Consider the following 25,147-nt stretch of genomic DNA (forward strand, 5'->3'; position numbering starts at 1 on the left):
GATCAACGGCCCTATACTTTATTTTACACACACTAAAACAATTCCTCTTGAATCAGCTTCACTTAAAACTAAACTGCAGTGCACCAATGGCCCAATATGTATAGTTCATTGATTGTTCTCCCCTCTGTTTAAGTGGCTGCTGTTTGCTATTATTTCTTCTCTTCACCAAGGATATTCACAGTTCAAAACAGTGTATAAAAACTGACAGGCTCTTTCACGAAAAATAGATTGAGGTTGCTAATATCATCATAAATTCTACATCACTTGCAACTGTGATTGTCTGCGCAACGCTATCAGCCTTCACCATTTCTCAAGGTCAGATTCACAAAAAGATATAGCCATAATGATATTACAGCAAAACACGGCCATAAATATTCAAAAATATCATTTTGCCTTTGCATCAGGAACACAGTAGGCAGAGCGATGTCAAAATCAAGATTTTCAGTGTGCGAGCTGAAAAGGCATTTCTCAGAAACTTAAGACAAGGAATTAAACGTGACAGAGAGAAACCATATTCGTCATTTCATATCCTATTCTAGTGTTTCCGTGCTCTACAACTCTCTGAAGATGCTAATTATTCCACTGTTACAGCATGTGAGTATTAGGCTTTTCTTTGTGAACTGGGCTGTTTTTGCAATGAGGCTCATTTGCATGGAAGGGGCCAATGTTTGCGCCAAAATATGGATATGACCTCATTTGTAAATATGTGCAAATAGCACAGGAGCATGGGGACGCCATTTGCCTGGCAGCGCAGGTACGGTTACATTTACCTTTTTGGGTGCATTTTGATACTTACATGGATTTATTTTTGTCTGGTCCAGGTTCTTTTGTTGAGCCAGAGTGTTTCAGCCATGCAGTATTGTAAAATAACACCTTCTACAAGCACAGGCAAAGGAAAGGAAGGTGACAAGCTTAAGAGGGTATGATAAACAGCAGAAATGAAAAATAGCTGATTTGTAGTTGCATTAAAGTTATTCAGACACCCATACAGTATGAACCACAGCAGTTGGACATGATTGATAGTGTATCATGTACAGGAAGGCCCAAATGTATACCCAGTATTTCCCATACATTGATTTATTTGTGGCGGGCCGCCACAATTAAATATCGTCCGCCACAAATGGATCTCATAATTTTTTTTTAAATGATTATTATTATTATTATTATTTTTATTTATTTGTTGTGGTCTAATGGATAGTGAGGTGGGCTGATGATCGGAAGGTTGTGAGTTCAAATCCCGCCTGGAACACCACTACTACTCTGCCCTTGAGTAAGGCACTTAGCCCTCAGCTACTCCAGGGAGAATGTCCCTGTAATTGGTCATTGTAAGTCGCTTTGGAATAAGGCATCTGCTAAATGCCTAAAGTGTAAATTGTAAATTATATTTTTGGGAGAATAAACCCCACAGATCCTCAACTCCGGTGTGTTTCACTCATTACCAATTCAACACAGAGCAACAAGAACGTTGTCTACAGTAGCCATGAACTCGCATGTATTATCTTATTTGATAACCCAAATTGGTTAAGAGGCCTATGGCTTTTCTTGCCGGGGGGGGGGGGGATGCGTTGCGGTGCCCCCACAAATAGAATCAAATTCTGTGGGAAACACTGATACCACACTGAATAATACATTGTGAACATCTACTGCATGCAGCACCTGGTTCTTACATGCCAGGTTTATGTAGGTTGTCTTCAAGGCAACCTTGAGATTTCCTTAAAGATAATTTCCTTTCAAAGACATGGCCGAGGAATTCAGCTGTGTTTTCTCTTGATAGTGATTGAAATAGAAAAAAATCCCATTGAAAGAGAAGAACATCAAAGTTGCTAGATCATTTTGAGGTTTTAAATTGGTGGTGCAAAACATTCTAATAATCCCCTCGTTTGTTCTGCCAAGGATCTTTTTTATAATGTGTAAAGAACAGCAATTTCATATTTCGTTTTCCAAGGGAGGACACAAATGCACCTCCTTCAAGAGATGAATGGCAGAATTGTTAAGAGTTAAACATTTGTAGAGACTGGGCGGTGATGCATAACGGAATAAATCTCACTGAATGTTCCTTTCAGGGGATGGTAGATCGTACAAGGGTAAAGTGGCACTGAGGATTGTTTGCTATACACCATTCAAACTGAATTGTATATAACCTGTGTGTGTGAAGAAAAATACATGACAGTTTAACATGGACTCCTCTTGTAAAGCGCTACCGGAAACAAGCCCTTTTATGTATTCATTATACTCTTTTCAATGAATTGAAATGTTATGTGTGAATAAATAAAGTTGTCTAATAGATTGGTCCTTCTGAAAAGTGTCGTAAACAGTTCTACTAAAGCCTAATGCCTGTTCTTTATGAGATAGCTATTTTTTTTTGGTTGGCTATTTTCCCTGTATTCATTCGTAATGCTAAGCTAGGATAAGCTAACCATCTTGTGGCATTAGTTATTTATAGTACAAACATAAACAATGTATTAATCCCCTAATCTAACTCTCAGTAAGAAAGTGAATTGGTGTAAAACTGCTAGTTGAAACAATGCCAAGACAAAATGTTCTTGGTTACAGCTAACTCCACACAATGGGCACTGCATGCTGAATGAGTCCTTAAACCCTGGAATGAGTTCAAATGGTAGCACTTCTGTGGTGTGATTGTTTGTGTCTTCAAAACAGAGGTTGCTAACAAGTGGCTAAATGAGACTAGGCGACTAAATGTCATCATGCTGTGCATTAGCCGCATATAGCTTAGCCGTGGTGATGGCCTACCAGTTGAATGTAGTTTGTTTATGGCCCGACGCTAAGCCTCTAGCGATTGCATTTGCGCTTCAAATATGTGGGGGTTATCCTGCTGAAGAACATGTGTCAGCAAGAACATGTGTTTGTAAAAGAGCTTATTTTCTGCAATATTCAAAAATCCCATTCCTTTTGTCAAGGAACCCCATGCAATGCTAACTTCGCAACAAGTCCTCCAACTCATACGACCAAATGGGTCGATTGTTTAAGCGCTTAATACGACCAAATATGTCGTTTGTTCAAGCGCTTAATACGACCTATAATTACGTTTTAAAGTTGTCGGCCTCTAGTGCTCCCGTTGAATGCAAACGTTACAGATGGTCGTTTATTCACAAATAACCCTCTGTACAATCCTAAATTGTAGGATAGTTTGGCCATTAAAACGCTTTATGATTAGATTTCTAGCGAGAAGTATATATTGTACTTTTAGAATCCACGTCCAGTCGTTATGAAGGATCTATAGTTTGATAGATATTACGAAGATGATTTGAGGTATGCGGCAAGCTTCCATGTAAAGTTACGGGTTGAAAACAGTATTTCCGGTCTCGACGTTTTCATAATAAAACCAATGATCAAATGATTTAACAGTGATATCTGCAGTACTCATCCACTAAAAAACATCAGTTTATCCTAGTTAATTATACGACCTTAATTGGTTTAAATTGTGTACAATGCTTTTGTGTTTTTCCCATAGGGTTTTCTCTTTCGATTCTGAGAGACACATTTCTTTTTTCAGAGGTTTTGATAGGCTAAAATCACGCCGCAATGCACGTCGGGATATGGTGTTTATGTGATATTAAATCGGAAAACATTTAAAAAAAAAAAAATAATACTTTATTCCGAGTGTTCTTGCTTTTCTCTTTGAAAGTCATCACATAACGGCATTGTAATACACGGTTCGGCTGCATTAAATATTACATATCTGCCGTAGATATGTATTTATAGAGCCCTGATCAGAAGACCTTTTGACAAACTGGAAGAGATGCCGCCAAAACTGAATACGTGACGTGGACCATAAAATATCAACAATTAAACAACATCTTCCATTTATTTTCACACAATACGTCTCCTTGCAGTATCAACACTAATTCGGCTGACTTTTATATTTGATCCAATAAGTAGATAGTCTGTATTTACACCATAACGGTGCACAGCTGATAGAAAGGGATTTTTTGTAGTTTTTAAAGATATTACTGATTTTCTGAACTACCTTTCCAACTCCTCATGCAGTTGACTGTTACAGGTCTATACAAGTTTATGGTACAATGCATAAGCTTCACATCGAGAGACTGAAACTGTATTTTCCTTTACCGTTCTGTTTTAATTTCACAATAAAGTGAATAGTCATATTATGTTTGATATTATTATGTTTTATTAACTAGACCACTGGTCTAAACCGTACCTCCTAGTGGTTAAAGCACGTTATTGAATTTAGTTGTTGAATAAGTTTAATTTGTATGAAAACATTTAAATATTAAGAGTAGCCTACATACAAAATAGGGGTAAATGATAGAAATATAGAATAGAAAATATCAAGAAGATACTGTAGTGATCTCTACAATAAAACAGTTTAGTGCAGGACGTCCAAAGATATTAACAGGTGGATGTGCAAAACAGACAAACTGATAAGGCTGAATTTTACTCAGGTGTAACGAAAGTCTGATTTAAGGGTTGTTTATATTTCTCATCATTAATCAGAATCTGCAAAGTAACACAAATAAATGTAGTAGAGTAAAAATACCAGGTTGACCTCTGAATTGTAGTGGAGTAGAACAAAGTAGTACATGCTGCTGTAACAAAAACATTTCCCAACTTGGGATCAATAAAGTATCTTATCTTAAGATGATCGATGTTGCTACTGCCATATTTGCTAAATGTGCATCTGAACCTTGACAAGTGCATGTTTCAGGCTTATCAATGAACAACAGGAGGGGTCACAGACATAAGACCAGCTGTTAAATAAAGCTCTTCTGACCTTAGCTGTCATGTGGGTATATTAATGCTGCCCATTATGGGCACAAGCAATTTTCACCCATGTATTAATTATATGTTTTAAATTTGATAACACCAATGTGTTTCGTATTCCCTAAACCTCCAGGGATGTATACAGTTTAATACTGGCAACTTCTAATTGTGGGAAATACGAAAACGTCTTATAAAACTACAATTCCCAGTAGAGACGTGCCATAGAACATATTGCGAAACACACAATAGCCAGCATGTGTAATTCTGGGGGGGAGGGCTGGGCTGGACCCGTCCAAGTCCAGTTTTGGATAGTCTGGCGTGGTTCCATTCCATTTCAAAGAGCTGTTTGACATTCGGCGTAACCTTGTCGCACTGCCACTCCAACATCCAATCACAGAGCTTGAGGGCTAATCACGGGGTTTGTAAAGCAAGGCGGATGTTGTAGTCCCAAACGATAGCTGGGGATTCTGGGTAGTGTAGTGTCTTCGGAAACTCTGTAGTGTCTAAACTCCGAAAAAACTATTTGTTTCTCCGAATCGAAGGTTAAAAACACAAAAGCATTGTACACAATTTAAACCAATCAATATTGTGTAATTAACAAGTATAAACTGATGTTTTTAAGTGGATGAGTAATGGAGATCATTTGACAGTGTGGGGAATACTTCCGGTTTTATTATGAAAACTTCGAGACCGGAAATACTGTTTTCACCCATGCTAACTTCACATGGAAGCTGCCCCATATACAGTACACGTTCTCCTGGCGAGACCTCAAATTATCTTCGTATCAAACTGTAGATCCTACACATCCACTGGACGTAGATTATAAAAGTACAATATACACTTCTCGCTAGAAATCTAATAAAAAAGCATTTTAATGGCCAAACTATTCCACAATTTAGTTTTTTCCAGAGGGTAATTTGTGAATAAACGACCCTCCGGAGCGTTTGCAATCGACAGGAGCATGTTGTTTCTTACACGACCACTAGAGGTGCTACACTTTAAAACGTGACTCTGGGTCGTATTTAGCTGCTGAACAATCGACCTATATGGTCGTTTTTTGTAGGAGGACAGGCTGTAACTTCCAGGTCGGCCTACAAAAATACGTCATCACTGCACCACCTTATGTCGAGAACTCTGTAATAATCAATTTACCAAACATCTAGCTTTGGCTTATTTAGGTTGGTGAGCAGGTCATAGTGTACAATGTTCATTACGTTAAAATGAGGGACTTATACACCCAAGTGTCAGCAGATACAGTCAAGAATTTGCAATTAGGATACATAAAACTGAATGATAATAAAGACAGAGGGAGGTCGCACATACTGTATAGAGGGATGCAGATGTAAAGTGAGAGAGAGACATAAAGAGCTCAGAGCCTGTTAGACAGCTGTGCCTCAGGCAGTAAAAGACAATGCAAGAGTTTATTAAACAGACTTTAAAAGCCTTTCCCTTCAAAAGAGGTAGGCGTGATAGATGGTGGCAGGGAGAGTGTGTGTGTGTGTGTGTGTGAGTGCACCATTGTCTGTGTGCATTTACTTTAGTTAACATCTCTTCCAAATAGAGGATGAAGGAGACGTTAACTGAAAGCATAAACTTAGTAATGAAGTGACGAGAACAGAAGCAGCAGAAATGTGTCCTCAGGTGTTGCACAGTTTCTCCATGGTAACACCTTAGCAACACTACACTGAGTTAAGACTTAATGGTTGATTAGGCTTGCCACGATAAAGGTATAAATTCAAACAATGCCATTCAAATGAAGGTGATAATGATAAAGACACTCCCCAGCTGTTGTGCTAAGCTAGTGGCCCCATGTCAGGGAATTACAAGAACACAGCCTAGGCATAAAATAGCAATGCTGTCCACATATATTTAACCATTAAATGAAGTCAAAGTTGGCAAAACAGGGAAGTCAGTCTATTTTGTAAAGGATGCTTACAATGGACAGTTTATGTGACTAAACTGGAACCTTTTTATTTTCGTATTACTGACTCTTGGCATTCACAAGGTTTAGGCCATTTGGAGCTAATTCACTTGGTTTGGTTTACCTGAAGCAAAGTACTGCATGTTTCTTGCTGCTGAGTTGTTTTTTGTTATGGTTTATTGCACTTATTGTAAGTTACTATGGATAAAAGAATCAGCTAAATGAAACATACGAAAATAAGTGGATCCAAATTGTAATAAACCAGATATATCCTTTACTGTAACTACATGAAGGATCCAGAACCACGTTCAACCATTTTACCCCAATTTGTAATGTTTTCCCTTTTACTTTGTGTTGCAATGGCAATCAGCCTTTCAAATACTTTCACTCCCCTTGGGTAAGTATCATGCATGTGACCAGCAGAGCATTCACATGTCTAAACTGCACCATGGAGCGCATTATATGATATCCAACAGTTATGCAGATTTTGCCTTTGGAGATTTCCTTGACCAGTATGAATGACTTTTTCGGACACTAAAATACACAAAATTATCTCCACTAACAAACCAGGGTTGATTTATGCTGTTAGAAATGGAGCCAGTTGATTTGCTCACAGGTACAGTACATGGGGAAAAACTATTTCTGTGTAGTTACATTTGTTTGAACTCCTGTTCCACTCAACTCTTTTCCATTTTTCTACCTGCAGGCTGCATGAGAGATGTACGCCTCAACGGCCGCTACATGCCCCTGGACAGCCAGCCGCGTGATGGGGTTTCCCAGGTCAGCGTGCAAGGCGTCTCCCTTGGATGCTCTTCTGACTCCTGCAAAAGGAACCAATGTAGCCCCCCCTTCACCTGTGTTGACTTGTGGAGAGTGCACGAATGCAGGTACATACTCACACCTCACTGAACATTGTTCCACTTACACACTCATCATGTTGGCACAAAAACATGTGTGTAAACCAACTCACTCTTCCTCAGAAGCCATTTTTCACTTTTTGACATTGCCATTCTTTTTGGGTTTAGCCACATACATGTGCATTGAACCAACCGGGCCCCGACCTGAAGAGTTGGAAGTCTTTTTTTGTTCTAAAACCGTTCAATTTCCCGGCATGAGAAGTGTTTGACCATGTGTGCATGACCCTGGGTTCACAGCGGACACAGAAGTGCTGCGCCTTGTCCAGCAGGAGCCTGACTGTTCACACCAGAATCATTTGGACGAAACAAACAAGCAGGCTTCTCGGAGTAACCGTGTAACAATCACATCAGAAACAAGTGGTAATAGGACGTTTCTAATGAACACAGTGAATGGATTTAGATATTCGAACATGTGGTCGGGGGAAATTAGATACTTAATCTTCAGGAGAACAACACAGAGATGCAAGGAAAGTGAACGATTGGAAAGAATAAGACGTGTATTTTCATATCTATCAGAATCACGTAATTCATCTCATATATGATATTTTATTTATGTGGCTTAAGAAACATAGTTAGAAGCTAGAACATGTTTTCAAAATGTAAAAAGTGTACTAAAATAACTTGTAAAAACGATGTTTGAACATAAGTGAAACCTAACCTTTTTATCGAAAAGACCAAAACACTCTGTATCACACAAAAAACCGTCAGCTGCGTGAAAGTCATGTGTTTCGCCATGTGAACTTTCCCCTTGCAGAACAAACACTTACCTTCATTGTGCTATCATAACTAAAACTCTAAAGTTTATGTTGAATTTTGTCAAAACAAATCAATAACAACAAATCTGCAATGAAAACTGGGGATGTGGGGTTTGGAAAGCTGTGGGTATTTACCAAATCTAACAAACTATGATGTTGAGGTGCATTACGCCAAGGGCTCGGATGTTTTAGATATGCAAGTCTCTCAACTTCACATCAGTGCAATAGTTGTACTGCAGTTGGGATCATGTTAGAAATTGTTGTTTTTTTCACTTCAACATCTCTTCATTTCATGTTTCTAGGTCTGAAATCCAAAAACAAATCTTGCTGTTTGGATTCCTGTTTAGCACCACAGGCTGAAATAAACAAAAATGTGATGTGACTGCCCGACAATCTCAAGCAACGAACCGGTTTGAAGGTCACACACTGTGTTTCATTTTGTTTACTTCTGAAATGGATATCTGTTATTTGAAAAACAAATGAGCAAGTCAACTCATTTAGCCTCCAAGTCATGGGCAGGGGTGTCATGTGAACTCAGATCAGCCCTGTGCACCCCCCCCCCCACCCCCCTCAGCCTGCCTGACTGGCCTCTGTACACAGCTGTTGGCGAAACAGTCTGCCGGATTTTGGGAGCAGAATTGTCAAAAATAATCTTCAAATGCACTGAATCATTTGTATGCATCACTTAAAAATATTCATGTAACATCTGAAAGCAAAAACCTCCAGGTCTTAAGAATAAAGTCAATATAGAAGTGCCTCAAACCGGCATGATGGAGTCATTCCAAGTGTTTTAAAAGGAAGCCCAGTTGTATAAAAGTCTATGAGAAAATTACTTTAATTCCAAGTTAATTAATGACCTCAGTAAACATGATGATGATTTTGTTGTCTCAATCCAAGTTTCAGGGAAGCAGAATTCTCAAAATAATTTAGAAATGCACTAAATCATTTGTTTGTATTGCTAAGAAATGTACATGTAGAACTTCCTAACTTAAATGAGCTTTCTCTCTAATGGAGTTACTCTACCTGTTGCCAGATTGATTCCGATTGCATAGAAGTCTATGAGAAATAAGACACTACTTTTCACTTGAATAAGGGTTAGGATTAGCATCTTCGTTTTTATTGTATTTCCTCAATGCTAGTTTCAATACTCCAAAACAGCATAATGCTCATGTTTCTAAATGATGGTCCAGCTTAGATTAAAATAAAAGGTAAAGCATGCTTAGATTTAGGGCATGGCTACCTTGTGAGTGACATATCAGAAACAGGGTGTTGTCTAGTTTGGTTGTTGTCATCTTTGAACATTTTCCCAGATTGTTTTTGGTTTGTGAAAGACAATTGTAGCCCTAATTGTTGCGTCAAAATGTGTCTTTAAGTATTCAATTATATTTAGCTTATTCGGTTCACTGCAACAGCCAAATATTATGCTTCAAAATGACCAGTGACTGCCTCCACTTCTTCTATACAGTCTATGATGTACAGCAGTGAAGTTTAGTTGTTACAGGCTGCAATTATTGACATGTTGCTCCAGCTTTTTGGTGAGAGGATGAAAAACAAACCAAGAATTCCTGTTTGAAGGCTTACCAAACAAAATGACAGTTTGTACTCTTTGAGGGAGGATGGCACAACAACAAAAACTTTCCTCTCTGCCTGTGTGTTTGTGAGCAGAGATATGATTGGCCAACTGGGTGGCTCTCTGGCTGACACGACACCACACTGCAGCAAAAGTTGAGCCATGATCTTTGTTGCTTCTCTGCCACTGCACTATGGCTGAGGTGTGGCAGTTATTGTCAGTCTGAACATGCCCTCAGGGAGAGTTTTGAACCTTACAAACTGCCACGTCTCCCTTTAAAAGGCAATGAATAAAGCAGTGAGCCCCATCTGCTCAGTCACCAAGCTAAATGCCTCAAATGTTGGCGGTGAAAATGTGTTTTCCCCAGCACTCTGACCCTGATGGGATTCACACTTATGCTTGATCAATGTTTAGCGTTCAACACTGTATGACTTTCTGTGCAAGAGCTTCTTTTTTTGTCAGCAAAAAATAGGAAATGTCGTGCAGACACTGAATCAAACACCAAGTGCTCTCAGCCACTCGCAATAATCTCAGCAATGTTGTCCTGCCACTGGAAATATCAGCCTCCATTCAGTGTGTGAACCAGGGCTTTTAATCTTGCCTTACCTTTTTTCTTCCTCTGATCAACTCGCAAGCATCATACCTCCACCCAGCCATGTTGTTTTTCTTTTTTACAAAGGCTCTCATTCGCGCACTTTGCCCCTCCATCTCTTGGTTTCTATGTCTCTCATTTTGCTCGCTCCTGCTCAATATTTCAGGCCATGTAGCATCGCAACCACACCAAACCACATCTGTGTATATAATGGACACACATACACACTCACAGTCTCCCTCTCCATCCCCACTCTGCTTGCTTGTTCGCCTTGTTCTCGTCCCTACTTCACCTGAACCCTGGAAGATGATTAGAGAGTAGTGCGTGTTAGCAGGAAGTCCTCCAAGCCCTAGTGTCTGATACCTGATTACTCATATGGGCCACCATTCAAATAGTCCAATAATAACAGACTGAAGTGTGGATAATCGTTCTCCACGGTGCTCAGATAAACACAAACACTGATTTGTAAATGTAACATTTGATCTAAATAAAAGCATATTGTTAGCTAGCCGGATTACAAGTTCAGTTTGGACACATCTAGCTTGTAGGAAGCAAGAGGCTATAGTAACAGTACTGGTCACTCTTTGCGGAAAAGGGGTTTATCAAACATATGTTATTGTCACTGCTGTTTGTGATTGTGTTTTTTAATTATGAAGGCTACTTCTTCTCGATGTTAATTTAAATATTCTCCACTTTTTCCCTGGGAACCTTTTTATAGGTTAAAAATAAGCTAGAGACAAAAAGAAAATGAAAAGATAGCAAACGCAGTCAGGGGTTAGTTATAAGCTAAGGCTAGCCAATGTAGCTTTATACTTTTACCTTATAGTTTATCAAATCTGCTAGTGATAGTTGTTATTGCAGCTGACTAAGTCCCTGCCTTAAAGGAGAGAGCTGTGTTTAGTTCTGTGGGGGATTGAAGACCCGGTGTTTCACAAATTACAAAACTCGACATAGCAACAGTAACTGAGGGGGGGGGGGGGGGCACGGCTAAGTGCTGCGCCTACCTTTCCAGAAGCAGCATTTTGTGTGCAAAAAGTAGTTATGACTCGTAATTGGAGGGACCTTAGCTGATCTGCAGCATATTCTGGGATGCAACAGAAAACATGATGTATAAGAGCAAAAAAGGTGAGCTAGAAGTATCTTTAATCTAATCTGATTCTAAGTATTTAGGAAAAAACCAAGGTGATCACCCTTCAGAAACGCCCACAACACTACACCTCTTGCTAATGACTGTGAGTGAGCATGCATGCTCATCTAGGTTATGATAAAACACGCATAGCACTGATTTAGTCACGGCTGATGACAGGAAATGATAAGAGACATCAGAGAAAATAGAAGCACAGTGTCCGAGTTGACTGACAGGCATTTAACACCACACAGACTCTTACCAGGCATAAGAAAAGCATGAACACTAAGCATTCGTCATGACACCGTTAATTATCTTTAAGTAATTTAGAAAGGGGAAAAGTGGTCTTAAACACGATACGTACGTTGGTAGTCTAAGTAATTCCACTTTGTTCAACTGGAAAAGCAGTAAAACCCTAAAATACATCATGTAGCTGATAGAAAGTGAAGAGGCCCTTCGTAACAGTGTGTTCTATTCTTTTGGCACTGGTTAACGTCTCCTAGCACTCACATGTTGTACAAGATGGAGATTAAAGAGCTGAGGGTGTTACATAAACAAGTAGCATTAAGCCACCAGAATGAGTAGGTTTTACAGTTCTTCATAGAGTTCTGCAGTGATGACATTATTGTTGAAGGCCGACCTGTATGTTACCATTACAAGGGGTCTACAACAAAAAGCAATGGGATTTTTCCATTGAATTTACAATACGACGCAAACATACGTTTATGAAACAAACACGTTTGGTTGAGCAGAATAATCTCCACAGATTAACACAGATGGTATGATTTGTTTAAGCTTCAATGCAACTGTCAGAGTTCAAAATGCTAACCCTAAAGTAAGGCTACAAATAAACTACATCACAATCACATGAGTTCAGGTGGCTAATGTTTGGTGTGATGATGTTTAGTATAATTATTTGTGAGCAACCACTGTTTGTATGACACATATAAGATTCAGACATAGAAAAGTGGAGTGTTTAGTGACATATCTCTTTTGTTAACCACAGACCCTATTTGAGGCATCTCACCAAAAACACGTTCAAAAAACGATGACTTTGAGACGAGGATACAGGAAATGGTCAAATGCTAACTCACTTTCCGTTTTTCAGACTCATTCTTTCACCACTGTATCCTAATGAAATCATACTTAACAAAATACAAGGTTAGTGGTGCATTTGCCTGAGGAAGGCACATGTAAGACAATCCAACGATACAGTTAATACCAGAAAAATGCTTTTGTGAAAAACGTGTTTCCTCCACTGCACGTTGTAGACCATTCATTGATTTGACATTTATTTTTGCGTGAATGTGTGGCTTAAGTATTAGCATCAGATACAACTTATTGTACAGTGCCTGCCCATTACTAAGAAAGTGACAAAGGATAAAACTAGCTATTAACCATAGAATACAGCAGATTACCCAATCTGATATTCTTGTCTATATCTATATAAATCGGTAATACTCAGTCTATGGGTTTAATAATTCTCCATATTCATTTGGACGGCACTAAAAAATAGCCTAGTGAGTCTAGTAAGGGATTTCATGATCAGACCATATTACCAGGGCTGCACATAACTGGTGCGCAGGTGCGCATGCTCACCTCCGCCAAAAAAAGAGCACCGGGTCATTTGAAAAAAGGCGCATTTGCGCACCAACATTGAGAGAGAGGGAGAAGAGAGGAGAAAGGAGATAGAAGAGAGAGAGAGAGAGAGAAAGATATTTGCGAGTTGCATATTAACTGAGGGCCGGCCCGTAGCACTGGCGTTATAGATGTTCGCCTAGGGCGCCAGATCTGTGGAGGCGCTGCGCTGACAGCTCTGGGAGGGAAACAAATTGTTTTAACCGTTGGCGCTCATCCTAATGTTCGGCCTTGATGTAACAACATTCATAATTAAGTAAATGTAACACCCTTTTCACCCCGGTTACACGTTTCATTTGCGCTGTACGATGGGCGCTGTAAGTGATGAAAATGGGGGATGTTGGCTTATCTGGCGCCCGCAGCTCACAGCCAAAGTGTGAGTGAGCGAGGGAGAGAGGGAGGGTTGTTAGGGCTGTTGTTATTAGAATCTGGTGCTATAGCTGGTCTAACGGATATAAGAAGAAGATATGTCTACAATCATGTGGAGGAGAGCTCTCTCCAGTCAGACTGAGAGGCTGATAACTACAGCTCAGTGAGGTAAAGAACTCTGAGTGTTTAGATAGTTCACTTTAGTCTAAGTTCAAACGGTTTGGTCACAATTTATGCAAACACATATTTCCAAGGCACTCCTTTATAATTATTGGGATAAACAGGTTTGAAATCATTCCAATGTATACTATAGGACAGTAACCAAAAATATCCTTTAAAACTGGAGAGATAAAAAAAAGATCCATAAATAAATAAATGTTAAGGTAAAATAAGATATGAATGAACAACACAAATAAAATAAGTTACATTCATTTGTTATTGGCTATGGTAGGTTATTGGTTATGTTCACATACTTATTTGATTACATCCACTTGTCTAAGATGACAACAGAGACTTTCGACCCAAAACCAGCTGTTGACTTGTGGATGCAAGCAGCTAATCGCAGACTCAACCAGAGAGAAAGTAGTAGGCCTACATCATCAGCTACCATGTCTGACAGAGAGGAAGACAGTGAGGAGAACAGTGATGACAGCTTGTAGGATTACTGGTCGTGCTAATGTTGTCTTGTGTTCACCTCTGCATGTGTGTTCTGTGTTCACCTCTGCATGTGTGTTTAGTGCCGTGTGTCTGGCAAATAAAGTCAAGACCCCCTCCAAAGTTACGGTTTATTTCATTTTAAGGATGAGCACCAAGCAACATCTCCAGGTGCTCCTTTGAGAACCAGGGCAAAAAAGTGATGTGCACCCCTGCATATTACACTGCAGACCTTCTGCTCACAATATATGTCACCAGTACACATAAATATCTAGTCATTATAGTAGACAGTTGGCAGTTAATACAGTAAATGAACCCTTTTGTTTCTCATCAAAATCAATGTTATAGTAATGAGATAGAATACAGTTGCCGTTTATGGTAAAGTTGAGTCAATATGTATGCGCATAAGCACATTTCCAGAGGCGAGACTCATCTGTGATGTCATCAAATGTACAGTACAGCCTTGAGCCACTCCATATACACATTGAAAGGGATCCTGAATGAATGGGCTCATAAAATGTTTATTTAAGCTGTTACACCCAAATGAGCTTTTAATTATTGTGGCGCTTTCTGAAGTGAGGCAGAAAATGTGCCCCTGTCTGCATTAAAGCATGCTTGTTACCGCCAGCGCACACTCAGCACTTTCCTCTCCCACAGTTCATTCTGCATTGAGGTGTATATCTGCGGAGTCATTGATTCAAGGAGAGTGTTTCCAATGTGGGAAATAGTCATAAATATTTAATTCGACTTCGTTTTTTACTGTATATTCATATTTTATCTTCTAATGCTGAAGTGTTTTTTTTCATTCATTGACAGTCTGTAAATGGTATTTAACGACACATTCCCTGAGGCGACTATTACATATTTATCAAATCTGTAGTAAAGCACACAAAGTGATATTAATCTACATGATGACATTCAAATTGAAATGTATGTATGATGAGTAGTGCAATGGGTTTAAAAAATGCTAATTCCTCTCAAATCGTATCCATTTTCTTTCATTTCCAACACACTTTTGGTGCTTTGAGTTAATGAGTGATTTAATGAGAAGATGTTTCAAACTCAAGCAAATGTCGTAGGTCTTTAATTATGAAAACAGTATGAATTGTTTTTGTTTTGTATGTATTTCCCCTAAAAATAAAAAAACTGCATTGAAAATTGTATTTTAGAAAAAATATGACCAGGAATCCTGGAAGTAGAAGGAAAACAAATTCACATCAATACGAAATGTAAAGGAAAAGCCCCAAATCTTTATATTTAGCAAGCGGGAACTATGTATTTAGTTTTAGGTCTACTTAATTAGTATGTTGGATAGTTAATTAAATCAAAACATCCTATTTTCAAAGATTGATCTCACACAGATAAGTTTGTGCGTTAACATTTGAATCTATGAAGTAACTAGTAACTAAAACTGTGAAATCAAAGTAACAAGTAAAAAGAACAATGTATCCCTTTGATTTGCAGTGTAGAGTAGAAGTATAAAGTCGTACAGTAAAAAAATACTCAAGTTATACAGTATTGCACCTGAAATTAAAATGTGTGCTTTAAAAATATGTATATATTGTGTAAATATATGTACTTTTGATTTTCAACATAATCTTCGACGAGTCTTAGCATTAGTTTGTATTTATTGCCTAATTCCGTAAAAGCAGGATTTCAAATCTTTTTTTCACTACTGTATATACACAGTATATTTTTTTATGTTAGCAGAACCAAATAAAGTGGTATCATCTGGATACAAAATTACATTTTGGAAACCTAACAGATACGTATAAAATATCCTATTATATACTTATTTAGATTTCCTCATTCTCTTCTCTTACTGTTGTCTCTTTCTGACCCCTCTTCCCAGATGTCCTCCTGGTCACATGATCCGTGTGAACGTGACCAGGAAGTCCTGTGTGTACACCCTGTGTGCGACCCGGCCCTGTCACCGGGGCACCTGCGTGGCTCAGTCGCCCTCCAAGTTCACCTGCCACTGCCCCGCGGGCTACAGAGGACGCCACTGTGAGACCACGCTGGCCATCTACCGCGACGACGTGGGCCTGAGCTTCAGCTCCCTCTTTGCCATCTGTATCTGCTTCATGGCCCTGCTAGGTAGCTATGTCATGTACTGCATGCTTAATGTACAGATATGAGAGATGGTTGCCCAGCAGCAGGGCTAATGTCTGAGGATGCTTGTGTTTGATTTCTGAAAGCATCTTGCCTTTAACTATGACAGTACCACAGGTGATGTCAGCTGCCAGGTTTACATGGAGATGTCTCTGCTCCACTATGAAGGCTGGCACATACAGCATATCCTGCCTGAACTGGGTTGAGGGGGAAGCAGCTGCCTCAGTTTAGTCTGAGAGGGGCCAACAGTGACAGACCCTATCCATCACTAATTAGGGCTTAGGGAGCATCTTTTGAATCTCTACTCAACAAAAGAGATTTATGAATACTAAAGTTTATACTGAGTATATAAACAACAAGTTTGCAAGTGTTGGCGTTTTGTTTGTTTGGAGGCATATCAAGTCTGACTTCCATTAACATGTCTCTTTGAACAGTATCATACAGTATAGCTTAAAGCCAGAGATGGAGTGACAATAGTTGTGTAGTCCGGCTCTTCACTATTATTATAACTACTAAACTTCTGCAGTGGCACTGTGCCTGCATTTCTCCTGACCTGTGGGAGGAACACACTGATGTCTAGTCGCCTATTGTTCAAATAGTCCACATGTTTTCTGTCTGCCTCTCTGTTTTGCTTGTTGAATATTCATACCTTTAGCTCTGTGTTCCTATTCCTTAAGGATCTTTTGTTGAGAAAGCGCCTCAGGCGCAGTCGTACACGGAGAATAGGTTTTCAGTAAGATGACACGTTCTCCTTGTTTAATTGAGGATGATACAACAAACCAGTAAAGAGCAGTTTGAAAGTGCACAGCACAAGAGAAGAAAACAGATCAGAGGAGTACAGAATGAAACAGGACACGGCACAATACCAAGAAAAAGAAGAGGGAGCTGAACATATTACAAAGCGGAGGCAGCGCACAACACAGGGGGAGAAATTAAAGCAAGAAAATACGTAGTGTGGAGAAGGATGGTGTCAATGTCTGGCTGCTGCTGGCCATGTGTGCCTGTCTCATTGGTGATTCAGAGTGTTCCTCCATCCCAGACAGACACAGTTCAAATGATGATTTTGCCCTCTCTTCTTCTTACCTTCGTTCCACGATGTCCCTCTTCAAACTTAGCCCGGGGCTCAAAGTAAATGGGACATCCGCCCTTGATCCTGTCGAGGCTCAGTTCTGTTTTCAGCGTTAATGACTTGATTTGTAGGCGAATACGGTGCTGTTTACCCAAACCTGCACACATTGAGATCAATGCTCCAGGGGCTTTGGTAGTCATTTCAATCTGTGGAGCGTTCCTCGCTCGCTCGGTCAAACATTCCTCACTCTGAAATTCAAGTAGCAGAGAGACTTTTATTTATTTTTATGCCGATATTGCTCGTACGGAATCCAAATGTTTAAATAGCAAGAACAAATGGAGGGCAGCAACTCTCCTGGTGCTGAAGAAACATTGGATGTTATGATGAGTGAAGATTCAAGACCAAACCCACTCCAAAGCAGAACTCATATTTCATCATTCTCTTTGATTTTTCTTTTCTACCCAGTATAAGGTTGGCTTTACTGTAGAAAAGAGAGAGGATTGAAACAGTTGGGTTTTAGGATTTTTTGAAATGATCACAGCAATTCTACTGAAGAGAGAAAATACACACAGACATTCATGGTTTCCAGAGGATGACCCCCTGAATTTTTGAAGCGCCACCATGAGGTTGACTGCTCAAGTTTACGACCCCTGCCTCCTTTTATGACATCACACATTCCTCACCAGTTGTAAGGAACCTCATTTGGAATGCAAAATGAAATGCACTTTAAATGAAGGGCTACTATGTTTTAAGAATAGGAAGTTTTGTTTTAACATTGAAGTATAAAGGGAATGAGGGTTTTTCGTGTTGTCAAACCTTCCCCCCCACCTCTCACCTTCCCAATATCCACACTGACATGCATTGATTGTATTTGTGTCACTCAGTTACATGAATATGTACATATTCATATATAGACATGTATATAAATATATGTACATTGTTTGGAACACAGGTTGGCATATATTTTGTGTGTATTTGTTTGATTCTTTTTTTTTTACGTGATCAGGTATTATTCAGTGGTTGATATCAAGACTTCGGTACAGGAAATGAATAAGCATTTTATCGCTTCCAGTTCCCTCATCATGAAGTCAATATGGTTTTGGTTTCTGGTTAGAAAGTCTGTTGTATAAGCTGAAGAGATGTTTCCCCTCACTCATGAATGTCAAAAGCTTAAATGTGGCATAAAAACAGTGGTTGTTAGAAAGTGACTAAACCTTTCAACATCATCAACCCGAACATTAACCACCTTTAGCTTAGCAGTGGTAATGCGCAGTCGTGAGATGATGTTGTACTACATTGATAGCTTAAAATAATAAAAACTGCTTCAATATTCCTGGGGCTTTTTTGAAAAGGTACATTATTCTTTTAAAACTATATTAATAGGGTTGACCTTCAAATATGAGCCACTGATTCTATCTGGTCACACATCGTCTGTTCTCCTTTGTCAATTGTTGCATTCATTGTACCCTTCCTTTAATTTCCTCATTCATCGTTTTTATTTCTGTTTAAAAGTTTAGTTTTGTAGTTATTAGTTCAATAAATGTCTCATTTATAACAAACGTCATCCTGTGATTTGTGTGTATATGAAATATTAGATAAATCTACGCTCATATTTTTATTTGACTGAGAAACATATTAACATTGTCATTTTGACCATACTGCTGTTAGCATTTAGCTCAAAGCATAGCCAAAGTAGAGCCCTACAGAGCCTGATAGCTATAGATTATGCCTGTTAAGAATTGATGACAAGACGTTATACAGTGGGGCAAAAAAGTATTTAGTCAGCCACCAATTGTGCAAGTTCTCCCACTTAAAAAGATGAGAGAGGCCTGTAATTTCATCCTAGGTACACTTCAACTATGAGAGACAGAATGGGGGGAAAGAATCCAGGAAATCACATTGTAGGATTTGTAATGAATTAATTGGTAAATTCCTCTGTAAAATAAGTATTTGGTCACCTACAAACAAACAAGATTTCTGGCTCTCACAGACCTGTAACTTCTTCTTTAGGAGCCTCCTCTGTCCTCCACTTGTTAACTGTATTAATGGCACCTGTTTGAACTCGTTATCAGTATAAAAGACACCTGTCCACAACCTCAAACAGTCACACTCCAAACTCCACTATGGCCAAGACCAAAGAGCTGTCAAAGGACACCAGAAACAAAATTGTAGTCCTGCACCAGGCTGGGAAGACTGAATCTGCAATAGGTAAGCAGCTTGGTGTGAAGAAATCAACTGTGGGAGCAATTATTAGAAAATGGAAGACATACAAGACCACTGATAATCTCCATCGATCTGGGGCTCCACGCAAGATCTCACCTGTGGGGTCAAAATGATCACAAGAACGGTGAGCAAAAATCCCAGAACCACACGGGGGGACCTAGTCATTGACCTGCAGAGAGCTGGGACCAAAGTAACAAAGGCTACCATCAGTAACACACTACGCCGCCAGGGACTCAAATCCTGCAGTGCTAGACGTGTCCCCCTGCTTAAGCCAGTACATGTCCAGGCCCGTCTGAAGTTTGCTAGAGAGCATTTAGATGATCCAGAAGAGGATTGGGAGAATGTCATATGGTCAGATGAAACCAAAATGGATCTTTTTGGTAAAAACTCAACTAGACGTGTTTGGAGGAGAAAGAATGCTGAGTTGCATCCAAAGAACAACATACCTACTGTGAAACATGGGGGTGGAAACATCATGCTTTGGGGCTGTTTTTCTGCAAAGGGACCAGGACGACTGATCCGTGTAAAGGAAAGAATCAATGGGGCCATGTATCGTGAGATTTTGAGTGACAACCTCCTTCCATCAGCAAGGGCATTGAAGATGAAACGTGGCTGGGTCTTTCAGCATGACAATGATCCCAAACACACCGTCCGGGCAACGAAGGAGTGGCTTCGTAATAAGCATTTCAAGGTCCTGGAGTGGCCTAGCCAGTCTCCGGATCTCAACCCCATAGAACATCTTTGGAGGGAGTTGAAAGTCCATGTTGCCCAGCGACAGCCCCAAAACATCACTGCTCTAGAGGAGATCTGCATGGAGGAATGGGCCAAAATACCAGCAACAGTGTGTGAAAACCTTGTGAAGACTTACAGAAAACGTTTGACCTCTGTCATTGCCAACAAAGGGTATATAACAAAGTATTGAGATTAACTTTTGTTATTGACCAAATACTTATTTTCCACCATAATTTGCAAATAAATTCTTTAAAAATCAGACAATGTGATTTTCTGGATTTCTTTTCTCATTTTGTCTCTCATAGTTGAGGTATACATAGGATGAAAATGACAGGCCTCTCTCATCTTTTTAAGTGGGAGAACTTGCACAATTGGTGGAAATATATCAAAACAGTGGAAATATATCTCCAGTTTGGAAAAAACTGTTTTTTTATCGTCCATGCAAGGGACCGCTCAATCTTCTAACATCCATGAGAGCAAATCATTAGAATGTAAAAGTGTAGAGAATTCTAATGTGAGTCATGGAATTTCTTACATTTCGTTGTTAATGATCTTACCGATCAGTTTACCTAGTGAAAAATCCACATGCATTAGTCATGCTCTCCATTTGGCTACTGAGAACGTTTTGTTTCCGCAACATTTTCATGAGAGTAACTGTGAAGTCAAAAAGTCATTCAGATACTGGTTTTAGGACGGTAAAAATATGTATGAAAACTAAAGTAGTTATGGTTAACTTGTCATAATATTTACTGTGGTGTTTCTGTGAGGTCTTCAGCCGTCGTACGGACTCAGAGCGCACAGATTAAAGGAGGATATCAGATGATGGTCACATACTGAATATATCCCCACAATCTCCTCTCCCAGATGAGCTAAAGAGTCGGGGATTGCTGCATTGATTCTATCACAACAAACTCCTTCAAGGTGACGATGCTTCCAAGGTTATCTCTGCACATTGTTGAGGGTTTGGAGGAAGATTGACCAGATTGCACAAAAAGACCTTAATGTGTAAGCCAGCAGAGAGATGCAGAACTCAAAGATAGTAAGTTCACTTTGAGACGAATGACTAACATCCCTTATTTATTTCACACTAGTGACTTGGTTAGTGTTGATCGGATGGCTGATCCCGTGCTGCGTTTGGATTCTATATGCTTAGAAACTCACTTTGTGTTCTTCGAACAAGCAAGCAGCAGTTTTCTTTTCATGGTGCTAACCCTTTTCTTGGGGTAAAATGACAAACTGCTGCAGATCATATTGAATGTACTCAATAACATTTATTTGTCAAGATTTGCCAAGAAACGAAAATGAAACTTGGCTATGATTTAATATGCTCAAACATTCTTTGTTCTACTTAATTTAAAACTGTTTCAAACATGCACTGCAACAATGTAATATCTAGAAATATCTATAAGTTCCCCTTTATGTGAGAACCCAACGATGGAGATGTATCTGTTGGGCCAGAAAACAAACCGACAGTACAAGTGTGGGTAAAGTGTTAAATAGAGCAATTTCTTCAGGGATTTTGAGGGAAGCGATAAACAAAAATAAAATGTTTAACTGAAGAGGTGACGCGATAATGGGACATCTGTCTAGGATTGCCGCAAATACCTCTTTTTTATTATCATATAACAAAGCTGCTACATGACTGCAGTGTTATTGACTTCATGTTGTGCCTCCTGCACACTCTACACCGGCACCAACCAGAAACAGAGTATTCCCAGACACTCACATTTCCTGTTGTGTGCTACATCCAGTGTTGTGCTAGTTACTGAAAACCAGTAACTAGTTACCATTACTAGTTACTTCATTTCAAAAGTAACTCAGTTACTTTACTGATTACTTACACCAAAAAGTAATGCGTTACTGTGAAAAGTAACGTTTTAGTTACTTAAAAAAAGGGCTCCCATTAATGCCCTTATAGCCTTCATTTCAGTACTGTTATTGCATTGGAGAATAATACAATCTGTTGATCAACTTGACATGCATTATATGCAATCTGGATTGCATCGATATTAGCTGGCTTTCCATTTTTGTATATTCTTTCTCCAGGTAGTTGGAAAAAGTTTTCCGTCCCATATGCCGTGTGCCGCCCGGACATGCTATCATGCTAACTAGCTCCCTGAAAGCGGGTGACTCCACTGTAGCAATAGCCTGCATGTGTTCTACAACATACCGTGCAATGGCTTTATCGACTTTTCCCTGGCTAGCAGTCCCTTGGTTAAAATCCAGCCGCTGTTGCTTAGGTGGAGGTGGAGTGGCGTTGGATGAGTCTGGGTCTGTGCCGGTCTTAGTTACTAGCTTCGTCCCAGCATGTTGTTTTTGCAGATGTTTTAAGAGATTTGAATTACTGGTTTGGGCAGTAGATAGGATCTTTGACCCGCCAGGACACAACTTACATTTAACTAAAACGTTATTTTCTTTGTGCTCGACAAAAGTGAAATAGTGAGAATATCTCCAGGTGGAGAAACTAGACTTGAGCTCCGCCGCCGCCATGATAGTCTTGTTAGTAAACAACACAAACACGCCCACAGCGCGTCTCCGCATGTGACACAGGAAGTATCAAAGTACATTTACTCAAGTACTGTACTTAAGTACAGTTCTCATCTCTGTTCGCCTGGCTGTTGACTATATAACAAAAACGAACGGAGTAACGCACCATGTAGTAACGGTAACGGAGTTACTGAATTTTAAAAGTAATGCGTTAGAGTACTAGTTACTGCCAAAAATAACGGCGTTTGTAACGTGTTAGTCCCAACACTGGCTACATCAAAAAATGAAAACCCAGGACAATGTGCATCCCTGATTCTCCTGATATTGTCCTGAGTTCATATGAAAAACCGCTATGGTGTGTTCTCGGACAAAGATTGTTGCTTTTGGTAATGCACACCATCCATATTAAACAGCTGAATGTGTGATGATTCATCTTCAGTGTTACAGTCTGATCCTGACAATGTCAATAGTCAGATCTCCCATTTCAACTTGTATACCTGCTGTATACAGTATATGTACAGTATGTTCCTATTCTTAAAGTTGTAGTCATGGTTTTGATTCTGTAAGCAGTTTTATGTGGAACAAATACTTTGAACCCATTGTATAGCTTTGGTTTCATATTAGGGCGCATTCACACCAGCCTTGTATAGTCCGGTTGAATCGAACCCTGGTGCGTTTAGCCGCTTGGTGCAGTTAATTTGGGTCGGTGTGAACCATAGACTGTATATATAACACAATCCGAGACCTCTTAAGTGAACTAAACAACCGGACTCTGGTCCGCTAAAATAGGTGGTCTCGGAGCGCTTGCTTGCGAACTCTGGAGCGGTTCATTGCTGGTGTGAACGCAGTCCGCACCAAAACATAGGAAGCGTAGTATTTACGTGTCACAAGAACGCGGATATCTTCAAAATCTTTAGCGAAAGAGTCTTTCAAGACATCCGCGGTTGTTTAGTTAAATGGAGCCATGGTGGGACCATGGAGGTCAACCGGAAGGGGAGGGGCTTCGCCACTCTATAGAGTGCCGAAGTCACGCCCATCTACTTCCGGTCCATGGGACCTTATTTCGAAAAAATTATGTATTGAAGTCAATGAAGAGAGAAAGCTTATCTTTCGATCCGGTTTGAATTGTGCCATGAATTACAAATATGATGTTTGTCAATCTTAAAAAATCATTTCCATGTCAAAAAAGTCACAGTTTGTCATAAAACTGTTGAAATATAAGACTATGAAAAATACGCAACTAGAAAGACTACAAATCCCAGAGTCGCGTAAGTGATGTCATAACTGATGTCACAATTGTTTTCCTCCGCTAAATATAAGATATAGCGAAGATAACTTTAACAAGATGCCTGTATGCTTAGTACCAGGTTGTTATCATACCAGCAATGGGTCTCGCTTGTTCTTTCACTTCCCGTCTGATGAAAGGACCAGGAGTGGCTGGATCAAGTTAGCTACCTAGCTAGTAGCAAGCACGTTAGTTAGCATTACAGGCTTAGCCTGGCCATTTGTATTAGCCTTAATATGAAGTAACATCAAGTAACCCAAAATGTTAAACAGTAAGAGTAGTAGTCATATTTCGTGAACCCTTTGAAGAGTACTGTCACACCGGTGTAATCATTCTATAATACACCATTTAAGCCCGGGGGAGAAATGCTAACGCTAACGCCACATTAGCATCGGCGATCTTTTCTACTTCATGCTATCTGCACAAATTAAACATTAAACATTAAATGATCAGGCAGTTCAGAGAGAATCAAAGGAAGGCAGGCAGCTTTGCATGGCATTCTTCTGGACGTGTTGATAGTAAGGGTAGTCAATCCCTTTAAGACAGTGACGGCCATCTTGGTGACGTGTGTTGTTGTGCGAGACCAGAGATGTAGTTCATTGAGTGTTTCACACAAAAAATGTTGTTACTTCACAGTTTTACGACACATTTTATTTTTTTGACTTGCAAAATTATCTTTTAAATTGACAAACATCATATGTGTAATTTGTGGCACAATTCAAACGGGATTGAAAGATAATCTTTCTCTCTCCATTGACTTCAATACATAATTTTTCCAAAATAAGGTCCCATGGAGCTCCCCCAGAAGGTGAGGGACTTCGCCACTCTATTAGGTGTGAATGCACCCTTAAACTGTTGAAAATCAGTGGAACTACCTCGAGTTAGAGTTTCCTGAAGAACCAATATTTTAAATGGTATATAAAACAAGAGCCTCTCACAAAATTGATGTCAGCA

The 25,147-nt window shown here is 39.5% G+C and overlaps 1 protein-coding gene across 1 annotated transcript in view; it reads left to right on the plus strand.

Moving 5' to 3' along the window:
* The window catches only part of LOC117551614 (neural-cadherin-like), a 508,256-nt gene that overhangs the window by 447,937 nt on the left and 35,172 nt on the right, over positions 1-25,147 (plus strand). Inside the window, exons 34-35 of the mRNA XM_034224543.1 lie at positions 7,371-7,551; positions 16,138-16,382. Of these exons, the coding sequence (XP_034080434.1) occupies positions 7,371-7,551; positions 16,138-16,382 (426 nt within the window). The remainder of the gene's footprint in view (positions 1-7,370; positions 7,552-16,137; positions 16,383-25,147) is intronic.

The sequence above is a fragment of the Gymnodraco acuticeps genome, unplaced genomic scaffold (genome assembly GCF_902827175.1).
Source record: "Gymnodraco acuticeps unplaced genomic scaffold, fGymAcu1.1, whole genome shotgun sequence".
Taxonomy (NCBI): Eukaryota; Metazoa; Chordata; class Actinopteri; order Perciformes; family Bathydraconidae; genus Gymnodraco; species Gymnodraco acuticeps.